The sequence below is a fragment of the Hippichthys cyanospilos genome, chromosome 17 (assembly GCF_059441005.1).
Source record: "Hippichthys cyanospilos isolate Australia breed blue-spotted pipefish chromosome 17, RoL_Hcya_1.0, whole genome shotgun sequence".
Classification (NCBI taxonomy): domain Eukaryota; kingdom Metazoa; phylum Chordata; class Actinopteri; order Syngnathiformes; family Syngnathidae; genus Hippichthys; species Hippichthys cyanospilos.
This window is the reverse complement of record NC_142385.1, coordinates 3,790,795-3,811,147: the sequence shown is the minus strand read 5'-3', so window position 1 is coordinate 3,811,147 and position 20,353 is coordinate 3,790,795. Positions and strand designations below refer to the sequence as shown.

The 20,353-nt window shown below is 38.8% G+C and overlaps 1 protein-coding gene across 4 annotated transcripts in view; it reads left to right on the top strand.

The window, feature by feature from the left end:
* LOC148409263 (uncharacterized) overlaps window positions 1-17,923 on the top strand; it is a 58,753-nt gene extending 40,830 nt beyond the window's left edge. For 2 of the 4 annotated variants that reach the window (XM_088438842.1, XM_088438839.1), the window contains 12 exons: window positions 500-626; window positions 696-782; window positions 3,334-3,519; window positions 4,564-4,841; window positions 4,924-5,072; window positions 7,720-7,804; window positions 9,049-9,163; window positions 11,834-11,965; window positions 12,049-12,306; window positions 15,490-15,646; window positions 15,722-15,887; window positions 17,014-17,923. In XM_088438842.1, coding sequence (XP_088294968.1) covers window positions 500-626; window positions 696-782; window positions 3,334-3,519; window positions 4,564-4,841; window positions 4,924-5,072; window positions 7,720-7,804; window positions 9,049-9,163; window positions 11,834-11,965; window positions 12,049-12,306; window positions 15,490-15,646; window positions 15,722-15,887; window positions 17,014-17,445 — 2,172 coding nt within the window. In that variant the 3' untranslated portion in view covers window positions 17,446-17,923. Of the gene's footprint in view, window positions 1-499; window positions 627-695; window positions 783-3,333; window positions 3,520-4,563; window positions 4,842-4,923; window positions 5,073-7,719; window positions 7,805-9,048; window positions 9,164-11,833; window positions 11,966-12,045; window positions 12,307-15,489; window positions 15,647-15,721; window positions 15,888-17,013 lie in introns of all 4 variants that reach the window. The other 2 variants (XM_088438840.1, XM_088438838.1) reach the window with 1 other exon arrangement.
* Window positions 17,924-20,353: the final 2,430 nt, after the last annotated feature.

The window sequence follows — 20,353 nt, the reverse complement described above, 5'->3', positions numbered from 1 at the left end:
AAGGCAGATGCTAGGGAACATAAGGATGAACCTAAGAACATGAAAAAAAAACACACAACCCAAAAAACAACCAAACCCAACATAACCTGACATGACTGAGGAAAAATGGATGAAAAAGACTTTCTGGATGAACTGGCAAAATATGTTGCCGATGCACTTCATATCCAGCCATCACTTTCCTGTATCCTTACTACGGGTTGCCTTTTGGGTCAGAGGCTTTGCACACCTTGAACTAGTCTCCAATCGTAATGCAACTCATACATCTAATTTTGCAAAACTTCAGTCACACCAGCAAAAAATGAAGTCCACCGCATCCTCACTCAGTGCTTCTCATCAAGTAGCACAAAGAAACAATTCTCAATTGGAACACTTTCTTAAAAGAGTCAATACAAAAACATTTTGTTGGGGAAAAGGGCTGCTTAATACTGAGTTCAATAGGTAGTGAACAAAAATCTATGATCATTTTTATAATATGATGATATTAATGGTATTTTATCAGCTCCTGAATGTGGATTGCAGCCCCAACATGAGGCAATATGTAGCGCTTTTAGAAATCATCGCTTCATCATCTCCCATCCCAACTGCTGAAGTGCTTCAGGATGTGTCAGTGCTCTACGCCACTCTTGGTAAGATAGCTCAGATGGAATGTGTCCTAGAAAATTTAATGTAAAATATTTTCTCTGACTGTCTGACAGCTGACAAGTGTATAATTCAAGTGTCTGGTGAGCATGAGGAAGCGCCTCAGTCCATAATCGATAGCAACTACTCTTCCACTTTGAAAGGTGAGTAAAGCATTTAAGTGGTTATTTTTTTTCTCCCACCTACTCGTTTGCATTTAGGTATAAGTGTTATCAATAAAAGAGACTGGAAACAAAGTACATAATCAGAGTAAAAAAAAGTATGTTTTGCAAAAGGGGGAGAGAGCACCTAGGGCTTTCAGTGTTTTTGCTCTCTCCTGGTCTTTTTATTATATACTGTATACTGTAGAAGGCTGTTATAAGTTTCACAGTAGTACCTTATAAAGAATTGTTTGCTTGTGTTTCTTAGTGTGTTTGTGTGCGTGTGTGTAATGTATGTGTACGCAATGTGTTTTTCTTGATAACATACATATATACCAGTGGCGGTCCGTGCGTTTCACACTTAGGCCTTCAGTGATTCAACTCAAATAAATCCCCGTTCAGAAGCACATGTACGCATTACTAGGCTACACAGGCATTTAAACATCAATAAATCCACATCAGCAATTGAAACGTATCATTATATGTGATATTGCCAGGATTTCAAATAATCAATAATAATTTTAAATTATTTGTGGATGCATGGATGGATGGATGGATGGAAGTTGTATGAAGTCCACCGTGTCATATCGGCGTGGCATGTTGGTGACGGATGTGGGAAGGTGGATCCAAAATGCAGGGAGCCAGGATGAGATGGGCTCAATAAAACGATTTATTACTCACGAAACACTAGAGCTGGAACACACTTACAGTATGACAGGTGACCCAAATTACACTAACGACAGACGCCAGGGAAAAACAACACGAACCCAAAAGCAAAATAAGTCAAACCCCACAAAATAAAGCCACAACAGGAAAAACCCAGACAGAACGTGAGACCAAAAGCTGGCAAGCTTTAACAAGATTATGCTGAATTACAAATGGCACTTTAATATTAGAACATGTTATTTCTTTACCACTAATTGAATGTGAACAAAATAAAATTACAAAAAAATGCTAAAAATGAAAAACAAAATCAAATGCTCGACTCACCAAAATGCGTGTCCCACTTCTTTCAATACAAAATCCATTTAATCTGTTTCATTTCCAATAATAAATCATTTTATTTTGACATGGACGCCAATGCTGAAAGTCGTGTCGGTCCAACTTCAGTTCTGTTCTCCTTCAACCATTGTGTGTTAAACAAAAAAAAACAAACAAAAACAGGTAGACTTGAATTTTCTGCTAAATGTCCGCGGGTCTGGCTTCGATATATGCTATGCCTCATGGTTGCCGTTAGCTTATGGATGAGCAACATGTTTTTTTCTTGTTCTTGTTTTTTTTTCAATAACTTTATTTAACTACTTCAACCTTGGTGGCTCAATATAGCATTGAATTTGTGTAGTGAGCATCCACGTTCACGTAAGGCCTCTAGATAGCAAACTTATGGCTCAATTAACTGTTGCAGCTGTCTTTTAAGTATTAGGGCCATTGATTTATTCATCTGTGCTCGCGCAGAAGCCCACGCTGTGTTGATTCAAATGCCCTGGCTTCTGGCGAAGGCAAATTTCACACAGCATAGTGACACAAGTTACCTAAATTCTAATTGGCTAAAAACTCTAACATAAAACTACTGCACTGCAAGGAGCATAAACACATGGAAAAAGAACAAAAAGAAGAGAATATCTCAAATAATTTTATATATAAAAAAAAAAAAAATGCGTGTAACGAGATTAATCAGTTCCGCGGTTGGGCTCATAAGGCGAATTCACCATATGGTGGGCAAATCCAAACCTATGTTAAATAGCTAATGCATTTAGAACCCCAGACAAATACTTCAAAATTGTACATACATATTAAAAATTGGGACCAAAATAGTATAGTGTTACGTGTATAAAATATACATATATAAAATCAGAAAACATCATAGATAAAAAGTATAGAAAGGATTTATTTACCTTTGAGTGGCACTTGTTATACCCATATTCCCAAGTAAGGGTAGCTTTGGCTAGGCTACCTTTGTATTTCTTGATTATCTCCAGCGTCAAACAAAAGGAGCAGACTGCTTCTTCCTTTACAGACATTTAGACGGACAAGGTCTATATGCTTAATGGCCTTTGTTATCAGACCCCCCCCCCCCCCGCCACACACACACACACGCACACACCCACACCCACACCTCCCCAACCAGGCGAGTTGCTTGTCAATGTTACTCACCTCTTGCAGTGTGACAAGTTGACCCAAGATGGTTGTTCAGTGATTCTCACAGCCTCTAGGGTTGTCAACTGCAATTAAATGGACCTTCCTGTAGGGGTCTGGACAAGCAATTCTTTTTGGTACCTTTGATCAGGTCCCAGTCACTATGTTTGATGGTACCTTGGCATTTTCACAGGGATAGAGATTCACCTGGCAAATGATTCGATCTTTTTGACTCCTCATCGTGAAATATGAATTTGGTTTTATTTCTCACCATTAAGTAATAAGTAACAAGAAATAATCCACTGAGGTATAGTATAAAGTTCTTTTTTTTATTTTTACTACTTGCTTTTAAAGCAAGATAAAGAAACATGGAACATCTTAGTTGTTAAATTTGACTGGCTGGACTTTTGTCATCTAGGTATGGTGTCTGACAAGAGAGTTTTTCCCACCAAGGCCAAGAGCTGGGTGAGCTTGGCAAGTAAACCCATGATAGCTGACAGTAAAGAGCTGGAGAAGATCTTTAAAGCTCACAAGGAAGTCTGTCTCCTGTATCTTCCACCGGCAGAGAAGAAGGCAGCACCAAGGAAAAATACTGGCTTCTCTGGTACGCTGCTGATTTTTTTCAACATTTCAAACATTTTTTAACTCTTGTTGAGTATTTGAGTTTTCAAACACATTTGAACAAATTTGGCTGAAATAGATAGAGGGATTGTCCACTTATTTAGCCATTTCAGCAGTAAAAAATTGTCACTTTGTCAACAATTAGCTTGACGGCTGAACTATTTTTCTTAATGCAATAAATACTTTTAAAAACAAATTTTGCCACTTGCTGTCATATGACCAACAGGTAACTAACAGGTAAGAATGGTCGTTACCCTAGCCTTGAACACGGGTGATTTCATTTTCAGTCTAAAGTAAATTGAAAATGTGTTTTTAAAGGTCTTGTACAAAAACATTCAGCTTTGAAATTAATTAGAGAAAAATATTTACTTTTTACTGATGAAAATGTGGGTTGAAAAATGTGGGATGAAAATAGTGGGTGGAATTTTAATTGCATAGCTAAACCCAGACCAATTTTCTCCAAACTTCTGTTTCTTCACAACATTCATTCAATTGCGGAATAAGTCATATCATGTCACGTACAAGGCGTAAGAATAATATATAGTCTTGCTTACCTCTAACATCTCAAATATCCGCCACCATCTTGTCTGTTTATGGTCAAAAATGAGGCTGTGTGGTTCTTTTCTCTCCAGATGACTTTGACGCATTCAGTATAGCAAGAAAAAGAAACTACACTACAAAAGAAACGTACCGCACATTGCCATATTTTACCATCGAGAAAATCGCAGATTCACCCAGGGGTCCACTTACACATGCAATTGACTTGCACTCGAAAGAATGCAGTTTTTACTTCCCTTTGCACCGCAAAAATAAAACTAACAAGAAAAGAAAAAAAAAACAACAACAAAAGATTATGCAAAAAGCCTGTTTGCATACAGTGTCATTTAAGTATCATAAATAATTTAAGGTTTTGTCTTTATTGTGGTTATCTACCATACAAAATTGCATCATTAGTTCTAGTCTGTTACTGTGTTACTAAATAAACGCACATCATGGAAGAATATGACCTAATTTTTCTGGCTACCAGGGAGGGCAGCGCCAAGTGAACCTGCAATTCCCACCTTCAATGAGAATGACAGATGGACATTCATGAACATCTGCGGCATCCGTCTGCTATCTCAGTGTGTCAAGATGGAGGCCTTGTCTGAGAGCTGGAGGCCCTGTGCACCCATGCAGGCGATGGTGCGATCACTGATCCCCCATGTCCAGAAGTTCCTCTTCCACCATGAGGAGCTAGCAAATATTTATTCAGAACTGATTGCGGACAACATCTCTGAGAAGATCAAGCAACTTAAATTTGCTCAAGTCAGTCAGAGTCCCTGAAAATTCAAATGAAAGTCTACATCATGAGTTGGTGCACGGGTTTATTGACGTTTTTTTTTTACAGGTGGGTAAACTGTATATCCGCTACCAGCTGGATTTGGACGACTATGAAGAGGCTGTGGTGGAGATGACAGATGTAATCTGTCTGTTGAAGGACAAGAAGGAATTGTACATCCAAAAAGATCATCTCACAGCCAGGCTGGACATTTGCAGGTTTGTGTGTGATGATTCATTGATTATTCACACCTTGCTGTTAATATTATTATTATTATTATTATTACTATAAAATGGCACAACATCTTCTTTTTACTATGTCAACTGAAAACGGAATATTGAACAGTAACAGATTTGCAGCAGAATATTTAAAAAGAACATAAACTGAGATATATTTATGCTAATTTCTTATTTTGAAAGAGTTCCTTGGTGTTTTAATAACATGTCTGCAACATGATTTTCTGAAAATATCCCAGTTGCCAAAATTAGCCTGTTTTAACCTGTCCAAAGCAAATGAGCAACAACAAATCCTCCTCAACTACCAGTGGGCTAATGGTGTTACTGTGGGAGCTAAAGCGGAGTATGTCTTCTACATGGGGGGCAGATTCTCTAATGTAATGAAAAAATTCAAACACAATTAAATATGGTGCTGGGCAAGCTACTCGGAAACTGTATTGAGCTAAGGTACAAGTTTCTGCTTTTTTTTTTTTACATCTTCAAAAAACCATCGACAGTTAATCATAGTATTATTTTGCCCAGGGGTGTTAATTGTGTCAACTGGGGGCCCACCTAGCTATTGTTAGTCAATCGCATTACATCGCACTACATGAAAACAAAATCAGGTTTAAAAAAAAAAAAAGAACGTCAATCGAAAAGAAAGAGAATACTTTGTTGTTTGCATTGAATGCTGCTCATGTTGAGAGGTAAAGATGATCAAGTAGCAGATTGCTGTCATAGCCTTGCTTCCGAGAGAAACTTAAAAATAAAAGCATTCCGTGACCGTTCGTTTCATACATTACTTGATATCTGGCTTCCTCGGGACGTTTGGCCTCTTGACAAAAGACAGTGGCTTGACAGGTAGCAGATTCTCCACGAGTCTCAATTAACTTCTGGCTCAACAAGCTAAAAGACAAAACCGATCTCGTCCCATAGTTACTGCCCAGTAAACGTGTTTATCCTATATGGGTCACTTTACTCTTCCATGCCTGAAAGGAGAAGCAATGAGTGCTGAAATCCCAAGTCAGGCATGTCCAAACCCGGTTCTCAAGGGCCGCCTACCCTACATTTTTTTTTATGTTTACGTCGGCCAATGCAGCTGATTCAATTGATCAGGATCTTTATACGCTTTTCTTATGACCTGATCATTTGAATCAGGTGTTTTTTGGAGAACAGAAACCTCAAAATCATGCAGGATAGGCCGACCTTTGAAGATTTTTGGTGTTTACTAAAATTGTATTTACTAATCTGTGATATCGCTAAAACATTTTTAGTCAAATCATTGTGAAAGGGGGATAGTAATTGAATATATTTTGATGTATTTTCATTACTGGTTATTGGGATATCAAGATTAGCTCATTACAAAGATTCAGGAATGACAAGGGCCTTCTTGTCCACTGTGACATGAGAACGGAGGTTCATTATTATCTGCTCGAGTAAGGTTGCTGCTGAGAGTGCAGAATAAAATCTTAGAAACACATCATTGAAGGAATATAACACTGGGGGTGTTTATGGTAAAAAAATAAAAAAAATTGCTACTTAAATTGTTTAAAGCTCCACAATGTTGAATTTCCATGATAGAGACCCTCAAAAACTGAGGAATATTCCATCATTGTGCAAATTTCAATTGATATGTAGGCCAGTAAGATGGGAAAACATTATCACAGTATTTTAAGGACTGCTACAGCAGTTTATATAAAACCCATCACAGATTAGCTCCACTTCCAATATGTTGCTTGACACAATTTTGATCTGGTGCAACAGTGGTTACAAGAGGAATTGCCAAATGAGAATCAAAATTTCATCGATCCATCCATCCCTTTTCTGTAGCCGCTTATCAAAATACAAGGGTTGCTTGCTATCCTAGCTGTTTAGGGGCAGCAAGTGGGGGGACACCCTGAACTGGTTGCCAGCCAATTGCGAGGCACACAAGGACCAACAACCGTTCACACACCCAATCACAGCTAAGGACAATTTAGAGTGTCCTATACACCTACCATGCATGTTTTTGGCATGTGGGAGGAAGCCGGAGTGCCCAATGATAACCCACGCGGGAAGAGAGAGCGCATGTAAACCACACAGGAAGGTTGTAGCGAGCTGGAATTGAACTCTGAACTCTGAGGCGGACGTGCTAATCACACTTCCACTATGCAGGCCAGATTATAAAATACCTAAGAAAAAAAAACACAACTCCATTTCCTGGAGTCTGTGTTTTCTTATAGGGCATGTCATGAGTGGTTTGCAATGCCACAAAGTCCATTGCATGCAGCTCATTTAATAATAATTTAAAGAAATCGCTACTTGACAATCAATTCTGTAAACAATAATGCCTGTAGGGTTATTAGTTATGTATTTTTAAATTTAAATTTTTATTAGTGTTGTTTTATATCAGCCATATTCCTTCTGGAAGTTTGCCTTTTGGCTTTAATTGGATGCATTGTCATTTGATTTTTGAAACATTCACTAAATGTACACTACCAACAATAAACAATAAAAGAGGCAGCGAATGCGATTCATTACACTGACGTAACCCACCAGAGTAAATGAATGAAAAATAGTAGGCACAGTGTAAGCAGGAACTCCAGAGATTGAATTACAAGTAAGTTTCAGATGTCCCCTTTGAATGTCCCTGTTTGTGCATGTCTTTTAGAGAGCTGGTAAAACTGTTCTGCACAGACAGTAGCCACAGAAAAGAGTTGATGAATTTCCTGAGTGGTTTGATCACGTCACTCGAAGTAAGTGAAATGTGACCTCTCAGGCATTGACCATTAATCCATATTCAGGGTAAAGAGACTTGACTATGCTTGTTCATGCTTTCGTAGCCTGTCACTCTCTTTCTCTTTCTTACTCTATCTCGCTGTCTATCTCTTTCTTTCTCTCTTTGTCTCTCTTTCTCGCTCTCGCTCTCTCTCTCTCTCTCTCTCTCTCTCTCTCTCTCTCTCACACACACACACATTAATAACTGTAACTATAACTAATAGGAGATTTCCCTAGACTCCAGGGAAGCGCAGAATAAGCAAGGGCCTAGAGGGAGGCCTGTTCACATTAAATAGTGACTTGCTCTCATTCCCTTCAGAACAATGCAGTAGCAAGCGGTTTTGCAAAGCGTTAAAATTAGACAATCAATGGTCTTACGCCATCGGATATTCTTTAATATCTGTGTTTCGTTTGTGGAGCAGTTGCAGTTGTTTGGCACAATTGGGTCACATTATAATCAATGATAACCTACTCTGAAAATGACCCAGCTGGATGTTTAATTAAAATAATTGAGCCCTCACCCTGGATGTGCCAAAACACACACACACACACACACACACACACACACATATATATATATATATATATATATATATATATATATATATATATATATATATATATATGTGTGTATATATATATATATATATATATATATATATATATAGCAACTTCTTTTCAATCGGTTTTTTTCCTGCGCTCATAATCTGTTTTCGCTCACTCAGTTTTATTTTCTCCGCTCAATTTTTTTTTGCGTGATCGCAAATTGTGGCACAAATATAACGCCATACAATACAAAACCGTCTGCTCTTTGTGCTCCATCTGAACGCGGCATTAGTAAAGTTCACAAACAGTAGAAAGTTACTGAAGAGCAAAGAAGTTCATACGATTTGTTTGAGAATAACTTTGCTTTTTTTTTTTTTTTTAGAATTATTTGCAACGATGGAATTATTTTAGAATTGTCTGGAACCTGAATCAAATGAAAGAACTCGAATTGGAGCCAGAATATTCCAAATTCAAACAATGCCAACCCTGGAAAAATGTTCTGGTCATAGGCCACACCAAATAGCAAATCATCTTTTAATTCACACAAAAATCTAACTAATTTACATCAATCTCTGCATTTTCTGTTTTTATGAATGTGCAAACTGATTTAATTCGTATGATGTTAAATTCATGGAGGTGATCCCATTCTACTAATAATACATTCTAACCAAATTAGGACCCAGCAGCTCTGAAGAGGTTCTTAAATAAGGAGGACATCAGAGAGCTGCCCAGTGAGGAGGAACAGTGGGAAGTCCCAGAACCTCTTCAGCCAACGATGTCCCTGGAAAAAAGTAAGGACCCAATTCACAGCCCCAGAACACTCAAGTTGTACAGTCAAGACAGCTTTAACCTTGAGCAGCACGATTATGTCCAAAATAATAATCACGATTATTTTGGTCAATATTGAAATCACGATTATTATCATTAGGCTGCTGCTAAGGCTTGTTTTTTGCTTGACGTGTGAACACTCCATGCGGAAAGAAGACACAGAATCTCACGGGTTTTGCAGCATTTTATACTCAGTGCAGCCTAACCCTAATCCTTCCCTCGCAGTCAGCTGATATTTTGCCAGTAAATTGAGTCGACAGCATACAAAAAACACAACTCTATAACAGAGATAGAGAATCCCAGTAAATTCAAACCATCAAAATTCTTCCTAGCTTTTTTTCCTAACAGACACCTCATTGTGCGTGCTCGCCAGGAGTTGTTTACAGTATTTAAGTCACTGTCGTCCTTTTGAGCCAAATCATAAAAGTGTTTGTACCGGCAAACTTCCATAAGCAATAGTTTGTCCCCTTGCGAGAAACTCCAGAAGGTACGTGTTGTGGAAAACATGGCCTGCGCAGAATCCACGCGGAAGGGTGTGGTTTCCGAATGACCTCATTTGACACGTGGAGCCGCATCAAGCATAAATCAAGCATGCTTGCCACCCTTTTGAAGTATTTGCTCACTTGCTATTTCTAAAGCTTAATGAAGTCTTAACCTTTTGTTTTCCCCCTAGTGGTGGGATGACTGAAAGTGCTTGAATGTCGCAAAGGATCATCTTAATCGTGGCAGCCAATATCGTGATCATGATTAAAACCTCTAATCTTATGTCGCTCATGAGATGTGCAAATGTTACGTTTCAAAGCATATCTTCTAAGGCAGGGCTGCCCAAACTTTTTTGCCTCAGGATCTACTTTGGGGGTGGGGGTTGTTGGTGCCATCTTTGGTACTTGATCTGTTTATTCGTTTGGGCTGCCTGTTAAGCCGCTGTATCATAGTCAAAACCAAACGTTTTGAGAAAGTCAGCAAATCCTTCAAAATGTACTTATGGTACATGTAACATATGACATAAACGGCATCTCTGCGCTTTTATTTTGAAGTCTAGTCACGACAGCACTCAACTTGATGATCTTTGGTTCCCAGAGTGAGCAAGCTGCGTGAGCAATATGGTTCTCACGATGCAACATGGCGCTCACGGTGCGGAGTATTTAAATGTCAATAAACCCGCACCAGCAATTAAAACTTGTCATTATACGTGATGTTGTCAAACTTAAAAGAATCAATAAGAATTTCAAATAAATTTCCACAAACTTTTATGAAGTCCAAAGGGCAGATTTCATACATTACCTTCAATACAGAAAGTTAATTAGGTGCAAACGAGCATGATCATCAAGGAAATACCTAGCATAAACGAAAATGCTAACAAGCTAATACATACAAAACAACACCATGCTGATGAAAATTAAAATCAGCTAGCATATTATCAACAGTGACAAGCTGGACCAATAAATGACCTACTTTGGGCATATTAACATAAATAACACTCAACCGCATAAAACAACTCGCGGGCCAGCTCTCGTAAAGAACAACGTTTAGCATCGACATAAAGTGCTCCCAACTGTAACGACGCTTCCCCACCCTATCACAAAGGCACCGCCAACAGCGGCCAGAGGCGGCGCCAAAAAAATAAGACAAGGCAGGAGTCTGTAAATCTTAAACAGTTCCAAAACATTGAGTGTTAGCATAAATAGATGTTGTTTGATTGAAAAGGTTACATTATTGAGATACGAGTTTTTTGAGATCCATTCTGTTGTTCGGGTGATTTTTTATTTATTTATTTATTTATTTTTTAATTTTTTTTTTAATGACTTCAAGGTTAAAACAAACACATAGCTTAGTCTTTACTTTTCTATCTTTAGGCTAATACAACATCGCAAAAGTTATTTGAACATAAAGGGTACATCAACACTTGTAGAAGGACTGTACTCAGTCCGATGCTGCACTCTTTATCTTCTGTGAAAAACAAATCTATGAATCCCACTTAAGGTCTGCATGAATATAAATCCCACCAGAGTACTAGGCTGTTGTAATATACAGCTAACATGGTGCTCTAATATGGTTGGCTTCCCCCCAGGTGGCCAAGGTGAACAAAATGTGCACTGAAATGAGTGATCATTTTTGTTGTAGTTAAAATATAGTATTACATTTTTTTTCAGTAAAAAACGGAATGAATCAAGCTTGTATCTCAAGGCAAGAACAGGTCATTGATGCTTACGTAAATTAAAGGGTCAATTTAAAATGTGCCTTAGAAGGTGTTCGAAATGATGCGGTAGAATCAAAAGAGATCACTCGTGATCGCATGAAACGTTTGCATGGTAACTGCAGCCTGAAATGGAATTCTACTGGCAGACAACTCATTTATCTAACGACCGGTGAACTCTTATGTCTGCAGCGTATCCTGTTCTATTTGTGAGACGGCCCCCTAATTAGCCAGCCCATATCTGTACCTATTTTCAGTCATGCATCACAGCACCGCACACATAGATACCTGGTTCTTCCTTACATATGTTCATTTTGGCTTGGTTCACATTGTGCATTCAAAGCAGCAGCTCCTTTACAAACTTCAAAGATGGGGGAAAGTGGAATTGATGCTACCGGTGTTTGATCTTTATTCAAAATCAAATCTTATTTTCCAGCCACATCAAGATGTGCAACTTCCATGAGTTCCCCATCGGGATTATCTCGACCTGCACAACAAGACGGAGAGAAGACATTAATTTCTTGGCCTCCGCGAGCATCTGTTGTCAATACTGGAGGCCAACACTCAGGTGTGAAGCACAGACCGTATGAATTCATCTTGATTTTCATTCAGCAGAAAGCACTTATGCCCTTTTTCACATTTAAACAGCAGGACGTGCCGATGAGGCCGCAGTAGAAGCCGCTTTGAAGATGTGGCCGCCTCCCGCCGCGCCCAAGGACAGAGACTCGGAGAAAGATGTCTCCGTCAAAGACAGTGGCCGATTTGTTCCACGGAAACTTGACAACGGTGAAACTGATGGTGATAAATCTTTCAAGACCACCACCAGCAGGCCATCAGACCAACCGGGACCTCAGAGAACCACAAGCCAGTCTAACGTCACTACTGCTACCAGCACAACACAACCTCCAGGTGATACTCTGATCAGGCACAGCACACCGCCAAAGAAAAATTACAGAACCCCTGGGGGCAGCGGCCTGACTGCAGGCATGATTCCGTGAAATCATTTGGGTTCTTAATAAAAAATATATTTGTGTTAATTTCATGTTAAATTGTGAAAGCATTCAATTCAACCACAGTGTAATTCATTCAATGGCAGGGACGCGTTTTCACATTTTTTTAAGAGTCCAGACATTCATTCCCAGATAGTTAAGTATTGATTTAATACTTAAGTAACTGGAAATTAATGTCTTTAATGTACTTAAGTATTAATTGTATGGACTTCATCCATTTTCTAGAGCTGCTTCTAATTTTAAAATGTAAGAATTTTGAAATTTGTCAAAATGCGTTTTGTGTCGACAATTACTTGCTAACGAGGTGATGAAGCCAGAAAGCTAAAGCGGCATTTTATTTTTTAATGCTGTAATAATTGGAAATTGACCTGGTTTATTATAAGGAGGCATGCAATTCGCATTTTTTATTTTCTAAACTTCAGTTTAGCTGAAAAGTAACAAATATACTTGTTGTCAAATTGAATATGTTGCTGAATAAATAGGGCACATCTTAAATTTTAAATTTTATAACGCGTTGTTATGGGTTTATTTATTTTGTTCACGCAAATATTTGCAATGATTTCTCAAAGGGGTGTCTTCAATAGGTTTGAGAACTCCTGCTCTCTGTGGAGTAAAGGTTTGACTGGAAAACATTTTGTATTTATATATTTTATATATATATTTTATTCATAAATTTGTATTTATTTAAATACATTACATTCATATATCTGACAAATCATTGAAAATAACGTGAAAACACAATCAAAAATACTAGTAAATACATTCAAATGCACTTGTCAATACATCCAAACGTACTCATAAGGCTAAATGACCTAAAAACAGCATTTATGCCACAACACGAGTTACGGCAGTATTCTTGTAAACGTCCAGTGGCATTATGGGAACAAATGCTGTTTTTTCGGATGTATGTGGAAATAAGGTTTAATACACTTGAAAATAAGTTTGAACGAGAGTGACGTTCAAAAATGTTTACCCCTCATTGGCAGCGTCTTGTTTTTGTACTTCTCCTTTTATCTCTGTGCTATAAAAAGCCTGAAGAATCACAGCGTAAGAGCGTGACAAAATGTGACAGCAGTGCGCTACTTAAAAGCCTAACAAAGTAGCGCAGCAAGAGAGAAGCTGACTATACGATTGTCGCAAAACTGGTTTTAAAGGACACAAGCGCAGACCAGACTGGGGAGCAAAAGGATCTCAATAAGTTTTGACAGTGTTCCCTCAATTTTCGTGGTTAATTGGGGTTGAAAACCCCCTGCAAAGTGAAATCTGAAAAATAGGACTTCCAGTAGCTACCTCCAAGTGAATCTCACACGTGAATAGGAGTACGGTGAGGACGAAAGAGAGTGTTGGGAAGATGTTACAAATACTTTTATAATAAATTGGAATTTCGAGTGTAAGTTCTGCTTCCCTATTTTCATGACGAGTGCCCATGGGCAGGTGCGATTACAGTCAACTCGTCTGTTTGGCATGCGGGAAACCTTCACAGCATGTTTCTCTGCAATATAGCTTTTTTTTTTTTCATTAAAAAAAACATGAAGCCCATAAGATAAAAGCAAGAAGTATTGAGCGAACACTGCATTGAATTCTGTGTCATTGTAGTACAATTTAGCAATAAATTGCTTTACTGTATGTTCCAATAAATTTTTACTTAATTTGAAAATGTAGATGTACTGTTCCTGTCACTGTATTAAAAAGCATAAACATACATTTGCTGCTACCTGCAAACCCATATTCAAATCAAATCACACATACACTCACATGAACAAATTATCATTGAATCTAAACAAGTGAAGGTTCCCTGCATGCCAAACAGATGAGATGACTGTACTGTAAATGCACATGCCATGGGCACTCCTGGGACGTCAAACTACTGCAATAAACATGCAGGTGCGGTATCTACATAAATCTTTCATTATTAAACCTTATACAGTAACTGTACTGCTATCCCTTCCCGTTTTCATCTCATGATTGTAGTCAGGATCACAGAGAGCTGCAGTTGCTCTCGGATTAACATGATAACAAACATGATAACAAGCTGAGTTTGCATTTGAAATTCTAGTTTATTACTATAGAAATCTAAGTAGGAGATTTACAACGCTCCTTTTGGTGGTCACTGCTCTTCTGCCGCACCTTGCGCTTCCCCCTCACAGCGTGTGAGATGTCATGAGGAAGACAGCACAGTCAATCTGTCAATCAGCTCCCGGGCACTCCTACAAGACACATGATTGGTTTCTGGCGTGACCACCACCCAATGAGAGCAGGAGTGATCCAAAATTGAGTGAATCCTTTAACTCATTCAGTGCCATGGATGAGAATTATTGTCTTTAAAAACAATAACACTTATAAATCTTAAAATTATGGTCAAACATGTTATTGGTGGGGTTTTTTTTATGTAGAGGAGATGACACACTTGACTAATGCTTACCTAATATAAGCCATTTGAGCACTGTAGTGATAACTATGACAATTGGATGGCAGTGTTTCCACCCATATAACATAGCTGTTACCTACATGCAAGTGTAACTGAAGAATGGAAGTCAATCCTTCAATGGTAGCACCCATATTTACATAAACATAGCACACAATATTCTGTTGGCCTTGAAAGCTGAGTGAAAATGCTAAATATACTGGCCCTCTAGAGCTTTCCTTTTCCAATAACGTTTAGCACTGAAAGAGTTAACACACACACAAGGGCATTTTTGCTCCATTTAGCTCCATTTATTCTTTACAAAAATGTGGCTGTTTTTATTGTGCCTTGTCACAAAAAATGTCATCTTAAGGCCTCTCATGGACTTCATACATTTTAGAGTGCCAACACTACCCCACATGGCATAAATATGGTAGTGACAGAAAAAAAAAAAATCAGCAAGAAACACTTGGTGTGGAGTCTCCATCTGCCTTGATAGATAGCAAGTGAGACATTAAGGATGGATGGGGGGATGGGGAGGGAACAGTGTACATCCTTCTGACCAAAGGAGGATATGCAAGCTTAATGCAAGTCCAATCTCAATAGGAATAATGCAAAGTTCACAATCACCACCAAAAACAAAAAGACTTAGATTTTCATTTTGCTTGACTTGAACAGAGCGCTGGCATCAACCAAGCGAAACATTGACATCTGGCTACACAGAGAGCGCAGAGGAGACGAGAGAGGAGAGCCACACTGAACCCCAACCAGCTCCGAATGCTCCATCTGTGCAGTCCATCGAGGCACCGGACAAGCAAGCCGTTCCAGATAGCCTGTACGCTCTATGTCCACAAAAGCCAATATTCGGTTCCACTTTTTCAGAGCCATCCTCCATTTGTGTCTCCTCCAGTGTTGTGCCAGAGGCAGTGGTGTGGCCCACCATGTTCAAAGGCTCACAACCTGCTGCGGACACCCAGAGACCCCTTTTGAACCTGGACTTTCCTAGGTGGGACAAACTTCAGCCCTCACAGGCCATACTTGAAGACTTGGACGTCACTTGTCAGAGACCCTCTACAGTCAGTACTTTTTTTTTTTTTAATATATTTCTTTTAGTGGACTCCGCTGACATGCGACTCAGCCTTTTGTACATGCCACAAAGAGCTGCACCGTTTTGCCTAAAAATAAAATTCCTGATTTTTTTTTCTGTACTCAATCGGTGCAGCAACACATGTAGACAGAAAATATAATATAGGAAAGCACCTCATTTTTGGATTCACCGCTTACCGATTCAAATCTTTAAAGGGACAGTGTGTAAGATTTTGACAGTTTTTTATTAAAAAGGAATAAATTAAATGATTGTAAAACAAAAACTTGCAAATGAACGTGTTCTAAATGACTAACAGTATGTTTTAAATATAATCATATGTCTCGTAATCATTAAATTATATATGGGGTGGCATTTCTCTGAAGGCGGCCATGTTTGCTATAGTTACGGACAATGGTAAATGCAGCACCTCCTGATGTCCGTAATAAAAAATGGTCTAAATCTTACACACTATCCCTTTAAAGATTTTCTTCACATTTTTGCTGATTTTTTTTTCCCTAATGTTTTTATTTTTATTTTATTATATGCGTGTTTGTGAGCGGCTCAGTGGTGGTGTGGTTAGCATGTCTGTCTCACAGTTCAGGGAGCTCAAATCCAACTGGCTACAACCTTCTTATGTGGAGTTTGCATGTTCTCCCCGAGCCCTTGTGGGTTCTCTCCGGGTACTCCGACTTTCTCCCACACTCCAAAACATGCATGGTAAGCGTACTGGACATTCTAAAATGTCCTTAGGTGAAATTGGGTGTGTGATAATTGTTTTGCTCTGTGTGCCCTGTGATTGGCTGGGTGGCAGTTCAGGGTGTCCCCCACCTACTACCCCAATCAGCTCGCATAGGCACCAGCAAGCCTTTGACTCTTGTGAGGAGATGCGGCTACAGAAAATGGATGGCTGGATGGATATAAGCGTTTTTGTGGAACTGCTTATTCTTAATTGAAGAGTTTGTTGGTTTAAAAATATTTATATACTGTCAACTCAAAACTATTAGATTGGCAATTTCCTTGTTTATGTTGTATACTGAAGACATGTTATGTTTTGTTTTTTTGTCAATCTTGAATTTGCCCTTAAACAGATAGTAAATGGTGCTATTTTCATCTAGGTGGTTATAACTGAAGACCACAGGGACTTGAAAGCCATTGGAGATTGGGGGGAGCTACTGGTCAACTCCTTCCTTTGCCACTGGAGAGACAGCGGTGACCCCGGCCGGCCCACGGGGGTGGTCTGGTGCAACCAGAGCGGCGAGAGTGGGCAGCCATACGACTTCGAGCTGACATTTGGCCCGACGGGAGAGGAGAAGAGCAATGCGGAGGTGGAGGTGATATATGTGGAGGTAAAGTCCACCCAGAAGAAAGAGAGGTCGTTCATTGTGCTCTCGGCCAACGAGCTGCACTTCGCGCTGACTAAGAAAGAACGCTACCATATCTTCCGGGTGTACAACGCAGGAGATGCACAGAACGTCCGCCTGTGTCGCATTCAAAACTTGGCACAGCATCTTCACACCAAGAAGCTGGAACTTTTCATTTTTGTATGAGGAAAACTCTCTTATTTGTCCTGCCAAAGTCAATTCCGCTGCACTGATTTAAACTTCAAACATGCACTTTTATTACATGTTATATTTTAATCTTCTGTGCATTATTTTACAGTTTTCTTTGTTTTGAGTAATCACTTTTTGATCTTACAGTGTAGGAGTGTTTTGATATATAATTCATTTGGCGGATGTCACTGGGGTCCATTAGTGTTTTAAACAAATTTGGTTTCACCTATTCAATCTGTACATCTTTTTAGATAAAATCTTTCTGTGTTACTACAATGTCTCCTGTTTTTTTTTTTTTTTTTTTTAAAGCCTGCACCATCATGTGCAGTGTGATGAGATTCTAACTGACAGATTAAGTGAATTTTGCTGAGTCAAGCCAAGTGGAAGCAGAGCGCACTAGTTGCTTGCAGGTGTTTCTTTTCAGTAGTAATTTCACTTTTCAGAATATGGTAGTCAGATAGCACCTTCACACACCGGGAATCCCTCTCATGCAGTTGGGGAGGTGATGTCTTTTGCTCATATTTAATTTAACGGTCGCTACAGCTGCTTGTTTAGTTTGAAACTTAGCTGTCGCAGACATATGGGACGACGTCATGCATGCTGCAATCTTGACATATCTGATCCACTTACAGTGCATCCTGACAGTATTCACAGCGCTTCACAGTTTCCTCATTGTATTGTTTCATTAAAAAAAAAATCTCTGACTTAAAAATTCTACACATAAGTATAACAATGTGTCATTTCTTTAATTTATTAAAAATAGAAGACCAAAAAAATAGAAGGCCAGACGAAAGCCATTCCTCAGTAAAAAGAATGTGGCAACCTGTCTGGAATTTGCCAAGCGGCGCCCGAAGGACTCTCAGGCCATGAGAGACAGAATTCACTGATTTGATGAGACAAAGATTGAACTCTTTGGTGTGAATGCCAGGTGTAATGTTTGGAGGAAACCAAGAATCATTCATCACCAGGCTAATACAATCCCTACAGTGAAGCATGGTAGTGTATTTTTGGTGTATTGCATACTAAAACAATTCTCAAGTGGCCTATGTTTGGTTAAACTCATTCAAATTGGGGATGGGAAATAATTTGAAAAAAAATGTATATATTTTTTTCAGATTAAATCCTAGTCAACACATAGCTGAGGTTCTTGTAAACAGTTCTTTGTGTTTGTCTGCAATATGTGCTTGGGTTTTTATTTTTATTTTTCTTATATATGAAAGCCAAAGGTCTCAAAATCTAGATCCAAAGTGGAGATTTGCCAAATTATGAGAATCTGCGTTTGCCTGTAGCAATTTTACGTCAACACTCTAGTTCCCGCCAAAAACACCAACGCTGGTGAAGTTAAGAGATGGAAGTTCTTTATGATTTCGACAGAATTTGGCAAAACTACTGGCGCCGAGAGGCTTGGCATGCTTGTATATGATTGAATCAGCACTCTGCGCCTTCATGTTGCAGCTTTTTTTTTTTAATTAACAAAGCTATATAGACAAGGATGCACATAACTGCAGGTTACACATGTGAAACAGAAATCACTAAAATGTAAGGTTCTGTGCTTCACTTCTTAGCATATCCTTGACAACCATGGCTGATCTCAACATTTTTTTTCTTCTGAAATGTGGCTCCAAGATGTGCCATGGCTTGATGCACACTTAAATGATGTGTATGATTTACCGCTCATGTCCTCAGCTACCAGACAAAACAGGTGCAAATGACACAGGATCGAAAATTTTCAGGCATCCTTTATTTGACAAATATGAAAAGAGCATGTGAATGTATGTAGTGCAACTTATAGCTAACAAAGCCTGTCGAGAAATACAGTTATCCCTCCTACTTCGCTGGTAATGGGGGGTGTTAACCCCTCGCGAAGTCTGAAACCCGCGAAGTAGGGTATCAGTTCCTAGATTTCTATGTACGCCCCAATATAGCCGCAGTAACCAGAAACAATCCTTTTTTTTTTTTTTTTTTTTTGGGGGGGGGGGTTATTTTTTGCGTATTTTATTTCCTTTCTCCTATTATTTAACATTACATTATCCTTATTAACATTATTGTATATTCCTTAAATAACTAATATTACTTAGTTTTTTGAGAATTTGTTCTCAGGGCTGCACCAAGACTCGTATGGTGTATCATGTACTATCTGTTGAATAATAAATCAACAACAATGTTAAAGTCAGCCAACTAACATATAAATACTTGCCGAACTTGAATCTATGAATTTACTATATTTTTAGCCGACATTAGCAGGTTAGCAACAACTAACAACAACTACTAACTATAAAGTGCAACCTCTACACAAACGAACACAAAAACAGAAAAAACACTCATCGCATACTAAACATAAATAGAAAGTATAAATATGAGCTTACGTTGTCATTCACTACCGAATGACGCACAGAGAACGTAAAAACAGGAAACGGAAATACAACGCGACACGACAAATTAAAAGCAAGCATTTCAAAATAAGATATACAAACGTCACAAACTCTAACGCTTAAAGAATTCTTAACATAGTTATTAACTAATATTACTTAGTTATTTGATGAATACAGTACCGCATAATGTACTATTTTGCTTTTTTCAATTTTTTTTTATTTTTGAGAAGGTAGCATCTCTCCACCTTCAGGTGGGAGGCGGGGTCCTGACTGTAGGTTTTGCTCATGCACCAAACAGCAGTTCAGAGTACTGACCCTTTTTGGAGTCCTAGTGAATGTGCTTGAGAGCGTTCCTTCCTGGACTACTTCATTCAGCTGGTGGACTTCAAACCTCATGTGGACAATGACCGTGAGACCTGGAGAGGTGCGACTGAGAGGAACGGGAAACTGAACCCAAGCTCTGCTTTGTTACTGGATTTTTGTGCTCGTCACGGATTGTCCTTAACGAACACTATGTTCAAACGGGGTCCATA